We start from the raw sequence: 21,584 nt of genomic DNA on the forward strand, positions 1-21,584 counted from the left end.
TCTCTGTTTGTTTTGCATTTTCTTCAGCTTTCTCTTGCTGCAATGAGCAAATACCTGTGCGTAATCAGTCATTATGGCCAGTTAGCTGATTTTTGTGTTCTCTCAGGAGTCATGGAGGGGATTTGGAGAGTGGGGTTTGGGGTTGTGTGGTTGTGTGTTTTGTTTTGTTTTTTTTTTTTAGTACCAGTGCTGGCTAAATATGGAGACTGTAGATGGACCTCTGCAAGGGATTTTCCTGTAGCCTCTACACAGATATCGCCCTTGGACAATTTAACGATCTCTGAGTCTGCAGTTCAGTCTACACCTTCATCGGTGTAATTTTAGTCTCTTTCCGCCAGTGCAGTGAACTGGCACTAATGCCACAGGACATAAGTAGGTTAAAGTTTTGCACAGATCTCATAAGCTCTGTGTTAACGAAAATTTCATCATGCTGGACTATTTCAGAAGTTTTAGGGGGAATCTATTGTCTTTCAGGGAGTGTTTTGTTCTGTGGTAGACTCCCTCCTTTTGAGAAAATGAGTGCTTTCTACCACTGTGTTTGGGCCAAGGCAACATCCTTGGCGCTTCTGTCTGACAGAGACAACTTCAAGGTTAAAACTAACCATAGATTAGATAAGTAGGGTTGGGCTTCAAGGCAAAGTTCTGTTTCATAAAATACTTGAAGGGCAACTTGACCTCTGCAAGCAAATAAAGACTGGAGCCTGAACATTTTCTACCAATTATATTACACTGCAATCTACATTTCCTCTCATTTTGCAACATCACAAGAAGAGTCAGCAGAAGCAAAAAAGAGCCCTAATAGTCATCTCTTAGCATAACAGGACGGAAGGTTTAACTGTTCTGACTGCTTCCTGCCTGCTGAGATCAGAACTTAATAACAGTTTCTAGTGCTGATTCATTTGAACAGCCAGTCTTACTTGATCGACGACTTAAAAGTTGCTTCAGGTAAGCTAAACACTGACTGTTTAACTCTCCAGTTAATATGCATGTGTTTGTATTAATCTGTCATTATATGTTGACAGGCAATGAGAATCATAGAGTGATTTAGGATGGAGAGAACTTCTGGGACTGGACTAGATGATCCAGCCCTCGTCCAAAGCATGTCCTAAAATGAAGCTGATATACTGGTTTGCTTTATAGTGTGCTTTCTTCAAACTTTGCCGTTCCCATGGTATATTAAAATATTAAAAATCTAAAAGATTATCAGTGAATTAGGTTTTCAGTTTATTGTTTAGTGTGAAGGTGTGTCTGTCTTCAGGCTTTCTTTCCTCCCTTGGGTTAATATTTTCAGAATACTAAACGATTGGGATTTTTAAAATAAAAGATTAACTTTCTTTTTTTCCTATTATTGAATAACTCATACAGGCATATACATCTGGTCCTGGTTTTAGTCACTGTTGGTCTTTTAGAGCGTGTGAGATGTCTTTTGTGTTTTACCCTCTGAAAGTTAATCTAATATTCACCCGTAGCGGTACTGTACTGGAGGCCCTGATGTACACTTTTCTCTCTGTGCTTTGGGAAACATACAGCGTGAGCTTCCTGAGTTCTCATCTTTGCTGCTAGGACAGTGTCCTTTCATTTCTGTGAAAGGATTTTTTTTTTAATCCAAACTGTATAAATGGTATTAAGAGCTGAAAATTGTTCCATACCATAAGAATGCCTTGAATTACCAGGTTTATAGAGCTAAAATCCCTCTTTTTGTGCGGTCTCATGTACATTGTTTTCTGACTTCCTAACGGCAGGAGGAATGGTACGTGTCCTCATCTAACGCAGATACCCATCTTTCACTTTCAGATAAGTATTGAGGCGCCCTTCAAACAAAGACGAGTCTAGAACCCTGGTCTCCCACTTCAGGGATAAATGCTCTGAGCTACTACACGTAGTGTCCTCCTCGTTCCCAAGTCTAGTATTCAAATCCAAAGAAGGGAATTTGGTACTAGAATTCCTGAGGAGGACTTTGAGTTGTGAATGTTTTACATAGTGCAGCTCCCCCTCCTCACCCAGACTGACCGAAGAGCCTGAACGCAAGACAGATGGTTGGAGGTGCATCTGTCTTTGGGGTGTTTGGGCACACCAACACCCGGTGGCTGTCCTCAGATCTTTACCTCTGTCCTTTTGCTGCACCAAGTATGAAGCCCTGGCACTGCAGGTTTTATGAAGTCCATTCCTGTAGCCCAGAAAGAATGAAACAGCATCCAGCATACCTGTCTTGGTCTGTCTTCACCAGAGAATATCACCCTACAGAGTTGCTTCTAGTCAGTGTCATTCATTTCTGTCTTAAATATTGCTTCATAAAGCTTTCCTGTCCATTATGGAAGTTGAAGTACTATCAGTTGGAGTTTGGTTTCAAGCCTGAAAACATGCTGCTCAGATTTCTGTTCTGACATATTCCTCTAAATAATATTCTTCAGAGTGCTCATGCAGCAGCGTATTTGTTCTGATGCAAAGGTAAGAACTCATACCCCTATTTGCTTTTGCATTTCTGCAAGCATAATATTTGAGGGGTGATGGCATGTGGAAGAAAACATTACAGCTCAGGCAGGGCTAGTATCTGATCTTTTTTCCTGCAGGTATTTGTAGCATGTTTATCCTTAAAAGTATGTTTTGACAGAGCACAGCAGTTATTGTGCAGCTGACAGTGGATTACAATATTGTTTGTTTAGGATTCAGAAGCCTAGTATTAGATTGCTTCTTGTCAGCAAAGTGCAGGATATACCATGTGGTGTTTGCACATGGAAACAGTATGACCCCAGCCCTACCAGTGGAATCCAGATAAAGTGATACTGTTCTCCAGGTTTTTATTTTTCTGGTAAAAGGCATGAGATTGTATGAGCGTAGCTTTATGCTATAGTTGGATGTGCCTTAACTTTATGAAAGCAAAAAATTCAGAAATAGCTTGGAGGTATTATATATTCTATCTCTGGATATACCTACTATTAAAGCACTGGTAAAGCAGGAAAGTATATTATTACCCCTGAAAGCTCTGAAGTTTGGCTAGTTCAGCCTAAATGTTTCAGTTTCCTGTATCTAGGATCCCAGTGAGCTTTTGTAAGCGGAAGGACTGCAAATAGTTGAACAAGCAGGACTTCACCTCCAAAGTTGTTTTTAATTAAAGGCTTTCTCTTCTGTGGGCTACTCCCACATAGAGGGTTGGAAACTCATAAGGTTCCATGCATAGAATGTTTCTTGATTCCCCCAGGAGGACAACAGACTTGACCACCTACAAAGGATGCAGATAATGCACTGCAGGCAAACTGCTTCCTCACCAGGCAGAGACTGGTGAAATGAATTGGTGACTGAAAATAAGAGCTGAAAGTTTTGATTGTACTTTTCTTGCGATCCGTGTGCAACATGACTTCATTTTACAGAGAAATCCAAACTGTTACTATCCACTGACTGTGCTGGTTGCATACACACAGATGAATTCTCAAGCAATGATACTATCTGTTCCGGGTCAAAGTATAGGCCGGTCAGTATGTCAAGGAAGGAATTGCACTCAAATTCAGGTTGTGGTGAAAATGCATTAAAAGTGACCGTACTATGATCTCTAGGTCAGGGGACTGGATTTCTTCTAATGAGAGCATGTTTAATCCCCACCACCACCACCACCTTTCCCCCCCCCCCCTTCAAAATATTGCCGAACTCTATTGTTTCAAAAAGAAGGAACCAATAAAACTTGGTGATTGGAACATTGAAGACCTTATTCTTTTCTTATCAGTACCCATGTAGCTGTCATGGTCCATTTGGATCCCTCGAATTTATAGGACAACATACTTCATAAAATAAACTTTATTTCATCAGCTCATTAGGAAAGAAAATGAATGCACACAACAAATGAGGGCTCAGTCCCGTTTGTGCAAACTAGTCTAACATGAATTCACTAATTCATCGCTTAATTTATGAGGTTTCTAACTTGTAACTTGTGCACCTGTGAGCAAAATAGTTACCTAGCTGATGGTGAGAGTGCTCTTCCTTTCTCCTCCATCATGGTGTAGGCATCCCCTATATCACACTGGAAAGCACAAAAGCCTCAGCAGTCCAGCTGCTGTTGGATCACCTTCAAAAGTTTTTTGGGTAAGCTGGCATATTTATACCTTCCAGCTTGGAAGTTTGGTCTAAACTGTTTTCTATGAGTTAGTGGGTTCTGAAGAAAATACCAGGCAACCAGTATGCAAGGGTTATGGCTGCAGGAGCCAGCAAGCTGCAGATGATAATGGCTTCATAATGACCTTTGGCTCTTTCTGGCCACGGTGTCTTGCCTATGTGTTACCCTTGCTTTGACCTAATAGGGCTGCTTCCAGCATCCATCGGGCCTTAGCTTGAACTGTGTGTTAGCCAAAAATCTGAGCAGGAGTTGAGCAAACGGTCACACTAGCTTGTAGACAGCAGAGCTGAAAGTGTCTTTTAGGGGCTCAGGGGCAGGCTGCGATCTTCCTGTTCCCAGTGGAAGGCTGCTGCCTTGCAATCCTGCCTCTTCCAGTGTCTTCCCTTCAGAGATGTGCAACTGCATCTCTACAGAACATGGCTGTTTCCAAAAAGTAATACCTTTCAAAGGACTTCAGCGTGGGGTGCCATATATGCACAACTTACTACTTATGCAAGAACATTCCACTATAAAATGGTAAAGGTTTGAACAATCTAGTACTGGTTTTGAATGGGTGTGGATACATTAAAAAGCAGGATCATGAAATGCAAAGAACTGCCATTGCAAATTCTGCTACAATGTCCAATTTGCCATACTTGGTTTCTAGCAGATAACCATTAAATTCTTGTAACCATCTCAATACATTCCCCATATAGTATACAACAGACTTTAGTATAAAGTTAATCAAAACAACTGCATGTGTTGTCTGTACTTCTATCAAACTGCAGGATATGTGGGTGGGTTTTTTTTTAATTGCCTTATTCTGCTATTGTGGAGGTTATTCAGCTCTGTCCATGCCAGTGGCTGGATTGTTTATGCCATAGAAGAAAGGAAGAAAAGAAGGGAGAAAATAATGAAGACTTACATCAGTGTTGGTTCCAGAACCTTGTTCTTTGCATATTGGACTTTGTTACAACACAATAATCTTGTGAGGAGGGATGGTGACACTAGAAGCTGTTCCTATAACTTGGATGAGGAGGAGAGAAGAAAGCAGGAGAAGGAAGTTTCTTTAGATGACTAAATTGCCAGAGGTTCCTTGGAAAAGTTGAAGTACACTCATCTAAAACAATTAACACAAAGATTGTTTGCCCTTAGAATGAAAATATGCAGATAAAACTTCAGGCAAAATAGAAACTGAAGATGGGGATCTTAGCAAATGAAATAAAAATTTTGAGGCACTGGAGTACATCTGTTTGGGCCACTCCATTTGGGGTGTTTGAAGTGATTGAAGTTGCAGAGCTTGAGGCCTCAGCGCTTTTTGGAAATTAAAGCCCTGTGAACATATGAAACACATAGATTATTCATGTAGCACATGCTTCTTAAATTAGTTGCTATTGAAACTATAGGCCTTTACTGTTACCTCTTCAGTAATGCAGATGTTCCAATGACTTCCATGGTTCTGGGTTTTGTGGTTTTGTGTTTTGTTTGGCTTTTTTTTTTAAAGCTGGCCTGCACTATATGCATATAACACAAAATTCTACTGTAGTCTCTATTTTGCACAAAAAAATTTAAAATCTAAGAAAACTTGATATACAACTGTGCTAAAGATGCCCAAACCACAGAACATTGAACTGTTCCCCAGGATTGCTGATGCCTAATACCTTCTGTAGAAGAATGGAATCCTTTTTTAATAAAGATGCTTAGAAGCACATGGGCAATTTGGACATTGATGTTTAATATGGCATTTCAATTTGTTCATTAAAAAAAAGACTTTAACTCTCTTTTCTGATATACTTACATAATTGTTTTTAAATTTAAATGTCATGTTTTTGATGTCTGGATATTTTGGATAATTTTAGTCTTTATTTGCTCACTGTCTTACAGTTAGCAGAAACTTTCTGTGGACACTTCCCCTTGAGTTCTTTCCAAGATTTAGATTGCTTGCAGGGTAATTGTGCTTCTCACTTAAAAGAAAACTGTCCAGGCTTTTTTTGTTAGATTTTCCACAAAGTTCTAAATCCTTAACCCTGTCTAACTCATTAACTGCTGCTAATGGCTAATAGCTCTCTAGACTGCCCTCCATGTTTCTGTGGAGGGGAAGAGTCCACAGAAGTGGATCCTATTTTTTTTTAAGTTTGATAAGAAAGAGCAGTGGAAACCAAAAATGTCCTAATTGTATCTTCTGAATTTTTTTCCTGTTTCAGAAAAGAAATGCAAGCTGTACTTTGTACATCATAAGCAGTATGATGGTAGCACAGTGTACATGAGCACCTCAGCTCTTATCACAGCGTTACTGAGCAGCTGAGATGCTGTTTTGTTTAACTTGGACTGTATGTTCTTCGGTACCAGTGCCTGGCATCCCAGGCATCTCGTAATTAAGTTCAGAGACATACAGTGAAGACCCACCATGATAGGAGGAATAATGCTAAAATTCCTTCTGGTGGGACAAATGTACTCCCAAAAGGCTCAATTAAGTTACCAGTCCTGTGGATGCTTTCCAGGAGCCCTTTAAGCAAATCGCTGTTTGTCTTGGCCTCTCTAAAAGGAAACAGAACCCCGTAAAAGAAGGTACATCCTGTCCAAGGTGTTTGTAGGGTGCATGGAGATGAGTAGAATAAGGTTGGTTAGCATGAAGAGCAGTAGGATCACCTCACACACCACCTGTTGATCTGTTGTGTTTTGGTAGGTACTGTGCAGAAGTACATTAAAGGAGAATTTGAAGGGGGATGATGAGGAGATTTAACCAGTAACTTGGTGGAGTTTTCTTCTACGAGCATGTCTAAGGTGACTCTTGCAAATGAACTGTAAAGCTGTACAGTTCACTTGAAAAAATGTATAAGAAATAAGAAGGGCAGAGGTAACTGCGGAAGGGCTTCCTGAGTGAAAATAAGTAGATTGCATATAATGTACTAGAGAACGGGGAGGGCTACTTCACGCTGTCTGCTTTTGGCAAGTTGGCTGACTCCAGAAGACTGTCCTGACATCATCATTCTGGGCAAATGGACAAGATGGCATTGCTGAGGGTGCAATGAGGAAGAAGATGCAGTCATTAAGACTTGAGATGAAAGCTTGTAACTGCATGGTCTGTAATGAAGGCTATATCTCAGAAGGTACACGATGTAGACAGTGTCTGAAAATATGGGGGAATCAGTAAGTGGAAAGTGGTGCTGGCTTAAAAATTTTTGTAACAGAGAAAGAAGGTAGGAACAGGAAAATGAAAACATCCTCCACCCCCCCGCTGTATTGAATTTGACCTAACATCTATTTTCCATTGGTATGGCAGACTGTGACTCTTGTTTAATTGCTGTCATTGTTTTGGCATAGCATCCTGTTTTTCACGTAGGGCTCTTTGCTGGGTCATTCTGTGAATGCCATATGTAATCTTTGTAAGACTGCTTCCTAAGGGCAAGTATGTTTATAGTGACGTTACTCATCTCTATGATTTTTCCCCTCTCAATGAGTTTTGGACCCTGTAGGTGAGTTTTAGCCAAACTTGAAGGAATTAGTTGTTTAGAAAGTATGAAGTACATAACAGTTTCCCTAAAATTATCACCTGAATAGAGAAGAGATACCTAAGTATACTTACTTCCTGAGGTAGTATTGCAGTTCCACATCCATTTTGAGACAGCGTCGCCAGTTGGCCAAAGTAGAGTAGGCTTGGCTTAGAGCTGGCTGTAGCACTGCCACAGAACTTGAAAGCAGGGCTATGGGAATTAAGTAATGCAATTGGAGTATTTTAGTCCATAAGCATTGCTGTGCATTATGATTACCTCAGAGTTTGCTCTACCAAATAAAATTACCTAAGCTCACAATTGTCTGGAGAGGGGAAATACTTAAGTGATCCAAATGAGTCGTATAAATAGGGAATAGGAGAAGCAAAGAAGTTCTTTTGTGCTTGGGGAAATATGGATGTAAGCGTAGCCCAGTGTAAATTTTAGAAAGGCTTGTTTCTCTTAGTTGCCTTAACTGGTTAAAGACTCCTTGTAGAAATGTTATTTTCTGTCTTGCAGGCTTTTCTAGGTTGCCAAGAGAGTGACTAGAAACTTCTTAAATAATGTTTAATGAATAATGTAGCCCCTTTCTGAATAAAGCTTTGAGATTATAATTTTTTAAAACAGTTATGTTGATTAAGTTGAAAGTGCCTCACCTTATTTCTGTTTCAGGAATTGCATTTAATTACAGTGAGATTTCTTTTCAGTAGTCATGTAGTACCATGGCTTTAAACCATATACTTAATTGACTTCTAAAACTTCAGCTAATTAAAATTTAAATAGATATTTCAATTGTGGAATGTATTATTTACTGCATCCTTTAGTGTAAGCGTGGAAGTGGAGAAATGGGCTCATTTGCATGCAACTTTCCCAAAAACATAGTGGAAGAGGGTGTTGTGTCTTGGTCCATATCTTGAAACGTGGGAATTACAATAAGGTTTTTCTGAGCTTTATGAAATTTGCCCGCAGTTCACATTTGGAGTCCAAGGAACACCACCTCACTTTGACAGGTGTGACTCAGGGTCGCTGTAGTCAAATAACAAAGCACAGCAAATGTTGCACGTGGGCTTGACTGAAGTGAAAAGGACAGATCTGACCCTACAAAACCAAGAGTTAAGCCAGTTCTTGCCAAAACAGAGCAGATGACCTCATTGTTGTTGGTGTAAATACTGGTAATTGCACACAAATGTCTTCAATCAATCCCTCAACTGGCTGTAAGCATTTGCAGACAAACTGTAAGAGGAGAGGGAAATGTTGAATGGGTGGGGCCGTGTCTTCCTTGAAACCAGCTGAGAGAATGGCCTATTTTCCCTTCTTTGAAGCTAGGGCATCCAGAGGGTAAGGCAACTTTGAAGTAAGCTGTGTGTATTGTAGCTTTCATATAAATATTTCTCCTGCAATGAAATAGCTCGCTTATTCCTCTGCTCTTTGTTTTCTTTCACTCCCACACAGTATTTAGACAGACCATATTAGAGATGTATAAATGTGACTTGCACTTAATGTTGCTGTTTGTTAATAAAGTTGTGGTTGTTGTTTTTTCAAATGTGCTGTATGTTTGATACTAATGAAGAACAAATATTTACAGGGCTTTGGAAGACATTACGGTGCAGTAAATATGACTGTTGAGATGATGAATCAAGAGATGTTTGTTTAATGCATATCACTTTTTAAAAGCTGTTTGTCACGGAATTTATATGCAATGCAGTCTCCTTTGCTAACATATCTGGAAAAGGATATTCTTCTGCCACAGAATAAAATATGTCCCAGCTGCTGTCTTAATCTCTGCCATGCTGCTACCAAGTATCCAACCTTTCCTAGAACTGTGGTGAATGGTGAGGCTTTTTCTGATGGGTCCATTCAGCCTTGCCTCTCTTTGGCAGGACTGTGATTTTTCATATTAATAACTTTGTCAGGAGCTGGAATACAGAGTGAGGAAAAGGAGGACTTTGTGTAAAACCACCTACAGATGATACTTTAGTCCTAATCCTGAAACAGATTCAAGGCTGGGATTTAGTGATTAAGCATGCCTTGAAGCAGATTCAGACTTTTATCAAAATATATCCTATCTATCTCAAGAGCTGAAAGTAAGCGCTGCATCAGATATTGTTTTGGTTTGCTGGTACACATCCTAAATATAATGCTCTTAAGTTTTAAACTTCTGCTTTGAAACTGCCTGTCTGAAAACTAGTTAATAGAAGCAAAGATCCTTGGGAGACTCCAATGTGAGTGCTATCACCATCTCCAAAATGCCCTTAGGTTTTTGTACCTCAAGTCTGTGTGGAGTTCAGATGCTTTTTATATCTAATCTTAGGGAAAGGAGAGTATTAATTTCAGAGTTGTTCTTCCTGTTGAATTAATTCAAGTGTGAGAGTGTGAAAATTACTGTTAAAAATGCAAGGTTATATTCTTAACGGTGACCAAATATAAACAGAAACTTTAATAAGCCATCTGTTTCATTAGCTCACCTGTTGGTTTGTTTTCTTTCAAACATTTCTTGCAAACATTTTGAAAATGCTCTGGAACACAGTTGGGTCAAGCATTGTGGCCTCAAAATTGTGAGTCAAGACAGAAGGCGTTATGGACCGTGACAGGTTTTGAAAGCATCAGTACTCTAACCATCAATATGTATTCACAGCAGCAGGTTGGAACTTAGTTTTCTGTGAAATTTTAGACACAATCTCTGATCATGAAGCTTTCTAGCTACCTCATCTCCTCTGCTGCAGCTCCCAAACTGGTGAATCCTGTTTTGTACTGCAGTTCAATCATTGCTAAATGGTACTGCGGGTTTCTTGCAATCATGACCCAGCTTAATGAAGTGAACTGATGATGATGGAGGAAGAGCACTGATGCCCTGTTGATGAATTTAGGGATGACATTGATATGCTGGTATGGCCTTCAGCTTGCTCAGTAAAGGTCACCAGGGACAGTAAAGACTTGGATTCAGACTCCATCTCTTTGTTGACGAGGAGGAGAAGAGATACCTTGTGCTGAGGCCTTTGAGATAAGTAATTTGTTTCTGTGTATCTGAAAAGGAAACAAATTATATATTGGACAAAGATGTGTTAGAATGGCAGACAACGAAAAATCAAGAGATGCAATGGTTGAGATTAAAACACCGAGGGAGGAAGATGCCCTTGAAGACAAACACACCTTGTGAAGTCAGATCAGACTGAGAATTAAAATAAATACTGAAGTTTCAAGTATAATTTTCAAGGTGGAAGAATTATTTCATTTCAACTAATAGCTTCCTTGATAGTTGTTATTTTAATAAAATTTATTTAGATGAAAAAAGGTGTGGATGAATTTTTTACCTCCTCCTCTCACTCCCCTATCCCCAAAAGAAAACCAGTTAATAGTTCTTTCTGGCCAGTTCTCACCAATACAAAGAGAAGAGGGACTTCCAATTTTATTTTTCTGTGCTGAAAGGTTGGAGCTCAAGGAGAGGCACAGGATGTTCTGTAATTAGGGAAAATATCAACCATAGCTTCCTCTGCTTCAAAACAGTGTTTCTCTCACTCAGTTTTCCCCACCATATTGTTAGCCACATTGCACAATGAGAAACTGCAAAGCAAGCAACAGCTCCTGGATTAGGCAGTTGAGGATTCTTGGATGCAAGTCAACTAGTAATTTGCCTGGGAAACTGTGACTTTGGGACTTCTGGGGAATTCTACGTTATCTGGAAGGCAAGATTTCTAGCAGCCATTGTTGCTAGAAACAACCTCTTGTAGTACAGAGTTTATGTGAATTCACCTATTAGTGCTGTCCTGTCCTGCCACAGGTAGTGTGTGAATGTGTGTGTGTGTATGTGTAGTGTGCATGTGTGTCTTAACACTTGTGGCATCTAAATTTTGGTCTCTTTCACACAGACATATGTTCGACCATCTCTTGGTTGGTCTCATGTGAGGAAAATTCCTTGGTGCTTAAACCCTCTCTCAAGCTTGTTCTCAACACTGTCATCTTCATGGTTGTGGGACCTTTGGTTTGTTTGTTTTAAGCAGTGCTTATTATCTCTGAGCGCTCTTCTGGGATAGCAAAAGAATAACACACCACAAGAGGAAGTCACTTAGTCCCACTGAAAAAATTGGATGCTACCTCTGTGTAAACACTTAGTTTTTAAAGAAAGTTGTACATGGATTTCAAAACCAGAACCTGTTCCTTTCTCATAAAATTTTGTGTGCAAAAGATTAACACTCGATATTTTAACTTGACCCTACCATGAAAGGTTTTTGCCTATTGATGGGAAGCAGCATATCTTGTAGGTATTTTTTTCCTTCATCAGTCCAAGGGAGGAGGCTTTCTGGTAAATACTAGTTAGTTTGTTTCCAGTAGCCAATACTGTATTCGCAGTCATCTTCATCTGGAAAATGTTACTTTGTTCTATGACAGGATTTTTCTGGTAGGGAAGATCTGCCAAATGCCTCTCTGTTCACAGGGGGTGCTGTCATGCTCTGCTATACGGTTTATAAGCTCGCTCTTGGTAGCTGAACTTAACAGCTTCTAACTTGGGTGAAACAAGCTGCCTTTTTGTGCAGAGCCCTATTTGGGGTCATAATAGGGAAAGGCAAAAAGCGCAATTTGGCTCTACATAGTGCACAGAGAATGAGGTGTAAAGGGAAGATGATAAACTCTAGGTGACGTTTGGTTATAGCATGCTCACATTTAGGTATACTAAACAGCACGCTGATTATTTTTTAGGAGAACAGAAAGTTGCTGAAGTGGTTGGTCACAATTCTGCAGTTGTCTTCAGCTGCAGCAGAATATTAGCCCTGATTTGAGGTGCACGCTGCTTTCAGATGATGTGAATCTTCTAAAGAAAGATTAGAAATGAGGTGAAATCAACACCTTAATTTTAGTTCTCAGGGTTTCACCTCATTTAACACTTATGTCAAGGATAGATAGGTTTTGCAAACATCTGCTTGGATTATCTCTTTTTCTTAAATAGAAGAAAAGCCCTTTGCTTTTTGTCTGTTCTGTCTGTCTCCTATGAAATTGCAGCCTTTTTGTAGTTTGTAAACTAGCTGTGAAGAGGTAGCCAAATAGTAGCGCATGTATGTGTGTGTTTATATATATATGCTGGATTTTTTGTACACTTAAAAACTGAACAAATCTCTGAAAGAGTAAGATATCATCAGTCAATTAGGATAACAGGAAAATTTAGAGAAAATTTGTTTAATGCATGACAAACAACGTAATTGAGGAGACTTCAGGCAAGGTAGTGGAGAACAAAAAGCACATGGGAGAGAGGTGGAGGGAGAAAGTAGCTGGGGGACGTCAGATTTCTGATGCTTGGTTCCAGTCAGAAATACCTGTTGCTGTGGAGCTGATTACTGAAAAACTGGGGGAAAGCCGTGATCAGAGGCGTGCTTTGGCTTGTGTGCCTCTCCTCAGTAAATTCACTTTGCATTCCTATTCCCAGTCGTTGGTAAAATGAGAAGTTATGCATAAGGTGAACTGGTTTTGAACTTACAGGATTGTGAAACCTTAGGGGAGCTTTTTTTTCCCCCCCAACCCTATCCACTGGCTTCAGAGAAATTTGTACAACATCGGAGGTAAGGGTTATTTTGTCTTCTCTGTTGCAAAAGAATGATGTGCATTCTGGACGCAAACTTCAGGTTGAAAAATATATTTGGGGCTCTCAGAATACCTTTCCACTGAGGGCTAAAAACGCTGTTCATGGTACATGAGTTAACCGTCAGCAAATAAAGAACTGAATACACATGAAGGAAAACCAAATGTCAATAAAAAGGTGTTGTAGAGTTATAATTGGGAAGCAGATATAGATTTATGGCCAAAAGGTTTTCTGGTTTTCAGATCTCTCTGTAAACTTGTACAGCACAATCCTGGACACCAAACCAATTCTAGATTTTTAAAAAAATTTATTATAGATTAGCTTTGCTTAGAAACTGTAATGAGACACAGCGATTTCTGCACATAGATCTTACATTTCTGCTGTCTTTGTGCGTTCTGTTTTTAGCAACAGGTCCCTGAAAGAATCCTATTAGCACTTGTGGGGCACGCAGCCCTTTAATTCAGCCCTGCATATTGGTCTGATGGAAGCACATACCACAGGCTGCTTTTATTGTTTTGCTGTTGCTACTCAGTCTATTAAAACTATTTGCCCTGTAAGAAATGAATAGGAATATTTCCCCGGAGCTCAGACTGTTTCAGAGACGCTTTGTCCGGATCATTTGCTACTTTGGTGAATGTTGTTTTCAAAATTGGAGGTGTCAGCAAATATTTCGTTATTAAATGATGCCTCTCTTTAGTCTTTTTTTTTTTTTTGTCTTTTAAAGAGGGACGGTAGGAAAACAGATGACCAAAACTGATCTGCACTGAACGCAAGACTACATTGTGTGCTAACAGGGGGAAAAATGCGCTTGCTGGCTTGCGAAATTGAGATAATACTTTGGACGTTGACAGACAGAAAAACAATTAGAGCTGTCGGATGCTTTGCTGACATGTGCGTTGTCACATGGAGAGATGGCTTGTTTTGTGCCAGTAAATCTGAACTGTTCAACTTTCAGCAAGATATTAAGTTAATTAATAAAGTTCTTTACATCTGGGCTTGGAATATGAGGTCTGTTTATTTGTGAAGACAACTGGTCCAGGAATAAAGAACAAGGTCACTGATGGGGCCTGTTAGGTCTTTTCTCAGTTGCTGTTATATTAAAGACTTTCTTCTGCTTAGGGTATTGGTACATTAAAATGGTGTTACCTGATTGAAGTGTTTTTGTATTTGTACACTGTTAATGTTTGTGTGGATAGTAGTTTTCTTTGAAGTATGTCACTTTATGTGGGAAAATGTTTATTTAAACTCATCGACGACATTGGGTTTGCAGGCGCTTACTGATGTCTCAAAAGACTCTAGCTCTGCAGACCCCAGTATTCTTAAAAGCTATCACTTTTTTGTTGATGAATTGTACAAGTATATTTGAAATCTGGTTTTACGTATACATTTGGATTTATTCATGTGCCTTTTGTTTTCTAAATGGGTACATCTGGGCAGGGGGTTTGGGTGTGTGCTGGGCTGACTTTATAGCAGACTTGCTTAGTGCTTCTCTACTAAAGCCTGTCCTGTCAACATGCCGTGCCTGCTCTGGCTCTGAATGGGCTCTGAGGTGTGTTGCTGCTGACTGCCACAGCAAGTCAGGTGAAGATCCGTGTGTCTCTTGGATCACGTGTTGATATTTGTCAGCTGTGGAATGAATCATTTGGTTGTAGAAGGGAAATCATCTTTCCGCTCTAGCTTGAGGGCTGCACTAGTACATCTTTTTGATGCAGAAAGAGATGTTCTCTTCCCCAGGAGAAAGCAGGTCTGCTTAGACTGTAAAACACGAACTGTACTGAATATTTGCTTCCTGTGTTTTTCCCCGCACCATTTCTGCCTCCATGGGCAGTTCTGTTAAATCCATCAGCATCACGAGGTTACGTGTTTCTTCTCTAACCCTACCCTGCTTGTCTTTACTAATGTCCTGTAAATAACTTTCAGATTTCTTTTACCCTGTTCCTGTATTATTAATTTTCTTCGTACTTTGTTCTTCACAGAAATATTGTCTTTAATTTTATCACTTTATCCGTATTGGATTACCTGAATACATGAGCATCCTTTATTGTATTATCATGGTTATTTTTTCACTATCTGCTTAAATAACCCAGGTTGCTCATTAGTTTCTGGGTTTAGTTTTTTGGTGGTTTTGTTGGGTTTTTTTGTTGTTGTTTTTTATTTGTTTGTTTTAAGAAAATCACCATTATTGGTGGTTTGGTTTTGGGGTGGGTTGGATTTTTTAAATTATTCTTAAGACAGTTCTTGGAGTTGTTACTCTGAAATTTTTGCAGCTCAGCATCATAGCAGTTCCAGCTAGAAATTAACTTCTGTGAGCCGTGATGCTGGTGAGTCTGTTTATGCAGAAGAAAAGCAGTTCCTACAAAAGCTGAGCCCATAGGAAAACCACTAGGGTTCAGATCAGTAATTAATCTAGAAGTTAACAGTAGATAAACCTTGAGCAGCTTGACTGTTGGTAATAGGACAGCAGATGGCCGATTGCAAAGTCCTAACCTAGCTCCCTAGGTTTCTAAATTTATTTCTATGCTTCAAAGTTTTTCTGGCATTTGAGTGTGTTGTGGACTCGGGATTTCTTCTGTTTCAGAAAAAAACAACCCTCTGAATATTTTTTCCAGTTACAAACATTGGGAATTTTCTTTTCTAAAATGAAATTGGGAGCTAGTACGTCCTACTATCTGGTATGACTTTGGCATTATTTCAGTGAAGGCAGTAGAACCATGCTTAAAAGTGAGAACTGGCTAGACTAGATGGTACGGCTTGCTTTTTGGTTTAGTAATCACCGCAGTGCCTGTGGAAAAATCCAGGATAACACTTTAGCCAAAGTCTGTTTCTTTACAGAACCAGCACAATGTTGGCAGGGGTTAAACCACCTCTATGATACTTTCCCGGATGCTTTTCCTTGTTTTGGAAAAAGAAAGAAGCAGTCTGTCTGCTTGCTTTCTGTTTTGGGTTTTCCAGTGCTGATGCTAAATGCACAGGTTTGTTGGGATCAGGAGCCTTCAGCTGCAAGGTTGGACTCTCACGGGTGGCTGAATTAAAAATGTTTCTCCCTTGTGTTGCTGCGCCGCTACCTGCTCAGAATTACTGAACACAGAAGAATATCTATAACCAGTCCCTTGATGCATCCAGGCAGTATATAAAGGAAGAGGGGCACCTGTTACTGTTGTCAGTTACCTATTAAGGGTTTACTCCAGAGCTGGTTGTTTAATGCTATTTCTTTTGGTGCTTTTTTTGTAATAACTTTGAATATTTTAGGAAGTAAACTGTAATGAAACTAATGATATGTCTACAGGATGGGTAGACGTGGCTAAAGCAAGGGATGTTTAATTCCTGTTACTGTTTTTAAAGAAAGGAGGCTGCATTGCCTCTTCTACCCAATAGATATTAAGGTGAATTTCTTGCCTCAATGTAAACACCAGGATTTTTTTCTCTTCTAGCTGCCGAGAGAAGTCTGCTGCATTATCTCTGGTATAGCTGCAAGTATGACTTGACTGATTTGCATTCATGGCTCTTGGATGATCTGGTGAACCATGGAGCTCAAAGTATGGGTGGATGGAGTCCAGAGAATTGTGTGTGGGGTCACCGAAGTCACAACATGCCAGGAAGTTGTAATAGCCCTTGCTCAGGCTATTGGTAAGTAACTGTCAGCTGGGTGTCTGGGAACTGGGGTGAAGCTTTTTTTATGAAGCTGATCTGAGGGGAGATGGGGTTGCGCTGAATACTGGTAGAACATGAACATATAATGCACAGTGGGGTACCTTGTAGTGTAAACTTACAGCCTTTGATTTTTAACCTGCCAGAGAGAGATTAAAAAGAAAGAAAAGAAATGCTTTGAAATCTATAAACTTTCATTCAGTACAAAATTATTGTTAAAATAATAATAAGCTGCTGTTTGTCATTGTAAATACAGCCTGGAGTAAAGAAGGTGCTAAACTGTGTCAATTTTTTTTGAGTACCAAAGAAATATAAAAGCAGTGCAAAATAGTTAGGTGGCTTTCGTAAGCTAACAATGTTCATGGAAATTATCATTCATTCATTGTAAGTATCCCTAGCTATACTGGGAGTAGTGTAGATCAGTGAAATAAATCCTTCAAGTTCTCCTCTTGCTCTTGCAGGCCATATAACTCAGTACTAATGAAAGGGTAACCTGAAGTCTGTTCAGTGTTAGCTATTTTCTGAACAGTTTAGTGGAGTAAAAAAAAATATCTTTCAAGCTCCACTACAAGAAGGAGCATTTCTTCAGTCTTTGCAGAGCTTTCTCAGTGATTGAGAGCATCCTGAATAAGCCTCAACTTCATCCCTTCAGGGCTTCCTATGCTGAATCTTCTTTGCTAAAATTTTGTAACTGGCTTTACATACTATTTAAATGTAAAACCTATATCTTACCTAAAATTAAATTCATAATTTAAGGGCTAGCTTTTGCATTTGTCAGTATTCCAACAGTTTTGCAAGATTCTATTAGCAGTCTGACTCAATTGGAAAACCATAATTTTCTAATAAAAAACAACTTAGGGCCATGAATGTCAACTAAATATTCTACCTATAAGCATGAAGGCAATTTCTCTGAATTTCTGTGTTGTGTGTTTATTTAAACGTGTACTTCTGAACATTATTTCCATTTACTTTTATCTGATAGAGTAGAACACTCGTGGTTTTTTATTTTATATCTTAAGGGGATTGAACACAATGCTAGCATGTGTATACTCTATCTGTTCACATCAAACACCTTTTAAAGTTTTATTTTAAAACTGTAGAAAGTCAGTATGTCTCGTAAAATCTTGTATTCAATGGTTAACTATTAAGTGTGCTTTTACTGCTTGTGTTAGCTTAGCTGCAGCTCTTCATTTAATGCTAATTGATTTATTAATTGCTTGCTTCCATATCTCATTTTCTGCCTATAGGGGTTTTTAAAGACATGATTATGCTAGCATGCTTATTTCCTAGTAATGATTAAGAAGTGTTACATATTTAGAAAAAATAAATAAACGAACAGGTTGTAATAGAATTCTGTTCTTTGCTTTGCTTTCAATATCTTTCATCCTGTTTCCTTTGCCTCCTCCACAAAACAAAAAATTTCAAACTCCCAGTTCTAGACAGTAATTTAATGTTCTCCTGTGTAATATCTCTTTGTTTTTTCTGTATCCTCAGTTATTAGCCTGAACTCTGAAAAGATTCCATCAGTCTTGGAAACGCACACAGTTTTTGTCAACTCAGCAGACTTCCTTTTCTGTAACACGTCACCAGTTCATCCGGGCCACACGACTCTGGTTCCGTGCAGAGAAAAATTGTAGTTGCAACTAGAGCCAAATTAAGATAATCCTTTAGAAATGCCTTCCCGAGGCAAATATCCTCTCGAGAAAGCACCTAGAGTAACTGCGCTCCAATTTCTCACTGGGGCTGCTAGGACAATATTAAACACCATATAAATTATACTTACGTGTCTTTGGCAGATAGGGCTATCCCAGTCGCCTGTCAGGCCATTCATCGGAAAAGCAACCATATGCCTGCTCCTTTGATTTGGCGATAGGTACCAGGATACCAGGAATATTTGTCCCTCAAATTTGAATGGGAATCTATTAAAATGTATCCCTCTAGCTCTCACCTGACATTTGGTGGTGGAAAGTAGCCAGTCTTAGTTGGCTGCCTCCTTGGTTGGCTCTGATCTCATTTTCCACTTTGCAGTCTGGCTCCTTCAGCAGTCGCATAGCTTAGCAGGACTCAATGTTATTTTGTCTGTCTGTTGGTCTGTCTGCAAAGTTTTTGAGATGCTCCTTTTGTTTTATCATGTCTTACAGTTTATCGCTAAGTCCTTGACTTAAAAAATACAACACAGAGACAACGCGGTCATCTTCACTGAGCCTGAAATATTGACTGCAATAGGTATATTATTTGTGTTGAAGTGCAGTGTCCGGGACATCTGCAAATTAACTTATTTTACACCGTATCCACTGAACAAAGCACGAGCCAAAGGTACTTGGATTAAGACATCCATGAGAAGCTTCTTGAACAATGGATTAACTGACGCTGCCTCTATTCTAAAGTTACGAAAAGTAAAGCTTTACAATGTATTTAAAAAATAGTAAAATCAAAATTATTATAGAATTGGCTGTGATTGGAAGGCACTTCTGAATATCGTCTGGTCCAACTCCACTGCTCAAAAGCAGGCAGAGCTAGAGCAGGTTGCTCAGGACCATGTGCAGAATATGGCCAAGTATGGAGACTCCACCACCTCTCTGCGCCACCTGTTCTGGTGTTCAGTCACCCTCGCAGTAAGAGTTTTTTCCTTATGTTTAAATGGCGTTTCTTGTATTTCAAGAATTTTCTTTTGCTGCCACTTGATCAAATGCAGGGCTGCATCTCCTGATCTCCCACTGTGATAAGAGCAACAAAAAGGTTTCCACCTATGTACTTTCTGGCTGTCCCCTCCTGTTATAGAAATTTAGTAATAACTTTCTTCAGGATAGAAATTTTTTTATTTTTGGTCTTTTCTCCAGGTGCAAAGACAAGGAGTTATGTTCTAGGGCTACTTTAGCCAAACAAAAGTAGCAAGTCATGCTGGGTTTATGCCCCTTTGTAGGAAGTTCTGTCCCATACCCAAAGTGTAGCCTAATCCTTTGGCAGTGGAGTTCTGTTACTGTGGCTGATGTTCCTTGACATATTCCTTACAAATTGGTATCTGCCACTATTACCTCTTTCAGTGGAAAGGCCTGCATGTGTCTCTTCCTTTGAGGCTGTACTCCTGATGGGTAGCATTTGTGTTACTGTTCTTGTGCTATGACCTCCTTCCCCTGTTGCCCACCTCTTGATTGTTGAGGAATAGGAACTGATTCTATGCTGAGTTGCTGTACAAATTAGTTGTTTTTTTTTTTTTTAGTTTCCATTTGGCTTGAAGTTAAAGGGTTTGAATTAAATCTCAAATAAACATAATTCTTTAAAACAGAAAAAGAGTTGTCTCTTTTGGGCATCCCAGCAAAGCCTATTTTTAAAATGCATGTATATATTTTAATGAATGCGAGAGAGAATAATACCAATTGGATGTAATTTTGGATGCTGTAGTTGCTTGTTTCTCTAACTTAGAAGGAATTAGAAACGCCTTAGCTGAAGGGAGGGTCTCTGGAATTCTGTTCAACAGGCATAAAACTATCCAGTTACAAGCTTCCAGAGAGTGAAATCACCTCCCACTGGGATTCTGAAGAACACTTGATATTACCTTTTATGAGTTTTATCCAGGGCTGCATTGTTTCTTGTTTTTTAAACTCAAGCTGCTTGCAAATTACAAAGAGGAAGCTTTGGCCTTATAATACAAATAAGAGAAGTGATTATTTCATCATGAGAAACTAAGCCCTCACCAAGATGTAAAAATATACCACAGCACACAGTTTAAATGGAGAACCATGAGTCTTGTTTTAAAAATATTTTTGTCAGGAGATACGAGCTAGATTTTATCACATCCATCATTGTCTATTTTAAAGATGTATATTTGACAGCAAATTCTGCCTGTTCTTCTGCTTTCGCTAGCTCTTCTGTGCATTCTGTGCAAACCATGCCAGAATGGCTTCATGTAAATGTCACTTTCTCGTTTTGATTCCTTTTCTTAATTTGGGCAACTGAAAAACAAAGAGTTATTGATACTTTTCACCTGCATGTATGATGAGCTGGTGAATCCGGTCAGAGGTCTGTTTTGCAGAGTAGTATATGGACTTAGAGTGCGTGTGAGCGTAGTGGCTGCTCTCAAAAACTCATTGTAATACTGATGGGAAAAACAGATGGTATCCTAAAAAAAGTGAGCCAATCACGTTAGCTGATGGTTTAGGCAAATGTAGTTTAACTACAGAAGGCTTTTTTTTTTTAATTGGCCTTTACTGGTTGTTCTCCATTCAAATCTAAAAAATAAAAATCTTCCTAAGGAATATGGCGATGAATAGCGCAGTCGCAAATATACTCGCCCTGTTTCTTCAGAAGTGTTCTTCTCCCAGTTCCAGCCCCTGTGAGGATTTCTACTGCATTTGCTGTGATTTCTTTTCCCCCTGGAGACTAGAGTGCATCTTCTGTACTCAGAATGACATGTTTGTTTGTTTCCTAGAAAGAGAATGTTTCAGTCTAGAGTCATGAAGCTTGCATTTCTTACCAAAGTGGACTTTTGTTTTCTGCCCTCCCCGTAATTTTCTGTGGCAAATAATTAAAATGGCAGACTTGCTATAAATGGTGCTGTGGATTTTGGTTCTCTGGCTGTAGCACAGTATCAGGAGAATATGAGCAACACTCCACCAAACAAGTACAGCTGTCTCTTTTAAAAATTAAACAAATGCAGCTGTCAATCTTTTTATTGCAGTTGAGTATTTTTCCTCAAAGATAAATGGGGTGTCTTTAGGAGAATAAAGTGCAGGTATGTTCATGCTGTTTCAAACATGCTTTACAGCATTGTGAGGCTCGGCCAGAGTTGGTT

The 21,584-nt window shown here is 39.3% G+C and overlaps 1 protein-coding gene across 4 annotated transcripts in view; it reads left to right on the top strand.

Moving 5' to 3' along the window:
• Nucleotides 1-21,584, top strand: part of RASSF8 (Ras association domain family member 8) — an 87,291-nt gene that overhangs the window by 51,037 nt on the left and 14,670 nt on the right. For all 4 annotated transcript variants that reach the window (XM_064460212.1, XM_064460204.1, XM_064460224.1 and 1 more), the window contains one exon: nt 16,576-16,771. In XM_064460212.1, the coding sequence (XP_064316282.1) occupies nt 16,669-16,771 (103 nt within the window). In that variant the 5' untranslated portion in view covers nt 16,576-16,668. The remainder of the gene's footprint in view (nt 1-16,575; nt 16,772-21,584) is intronic.

The sequence above is a fragment of the Phalacrocorax carbo genome, chromosome 1 (genome assembly GCF_963921805.1).
Source record: "Phalacrocorax carbo chromosome 1, bPhaCar2.1, whole genome shotgun sequence".
Taxonomy (NCBI): domain Eukaryota; kingdom Metazoa; phylum Chordata; class Aves; order Suliformes; family Phalacrocoracidae; genus Phalacrocorax; species Phalacrocorax carbo.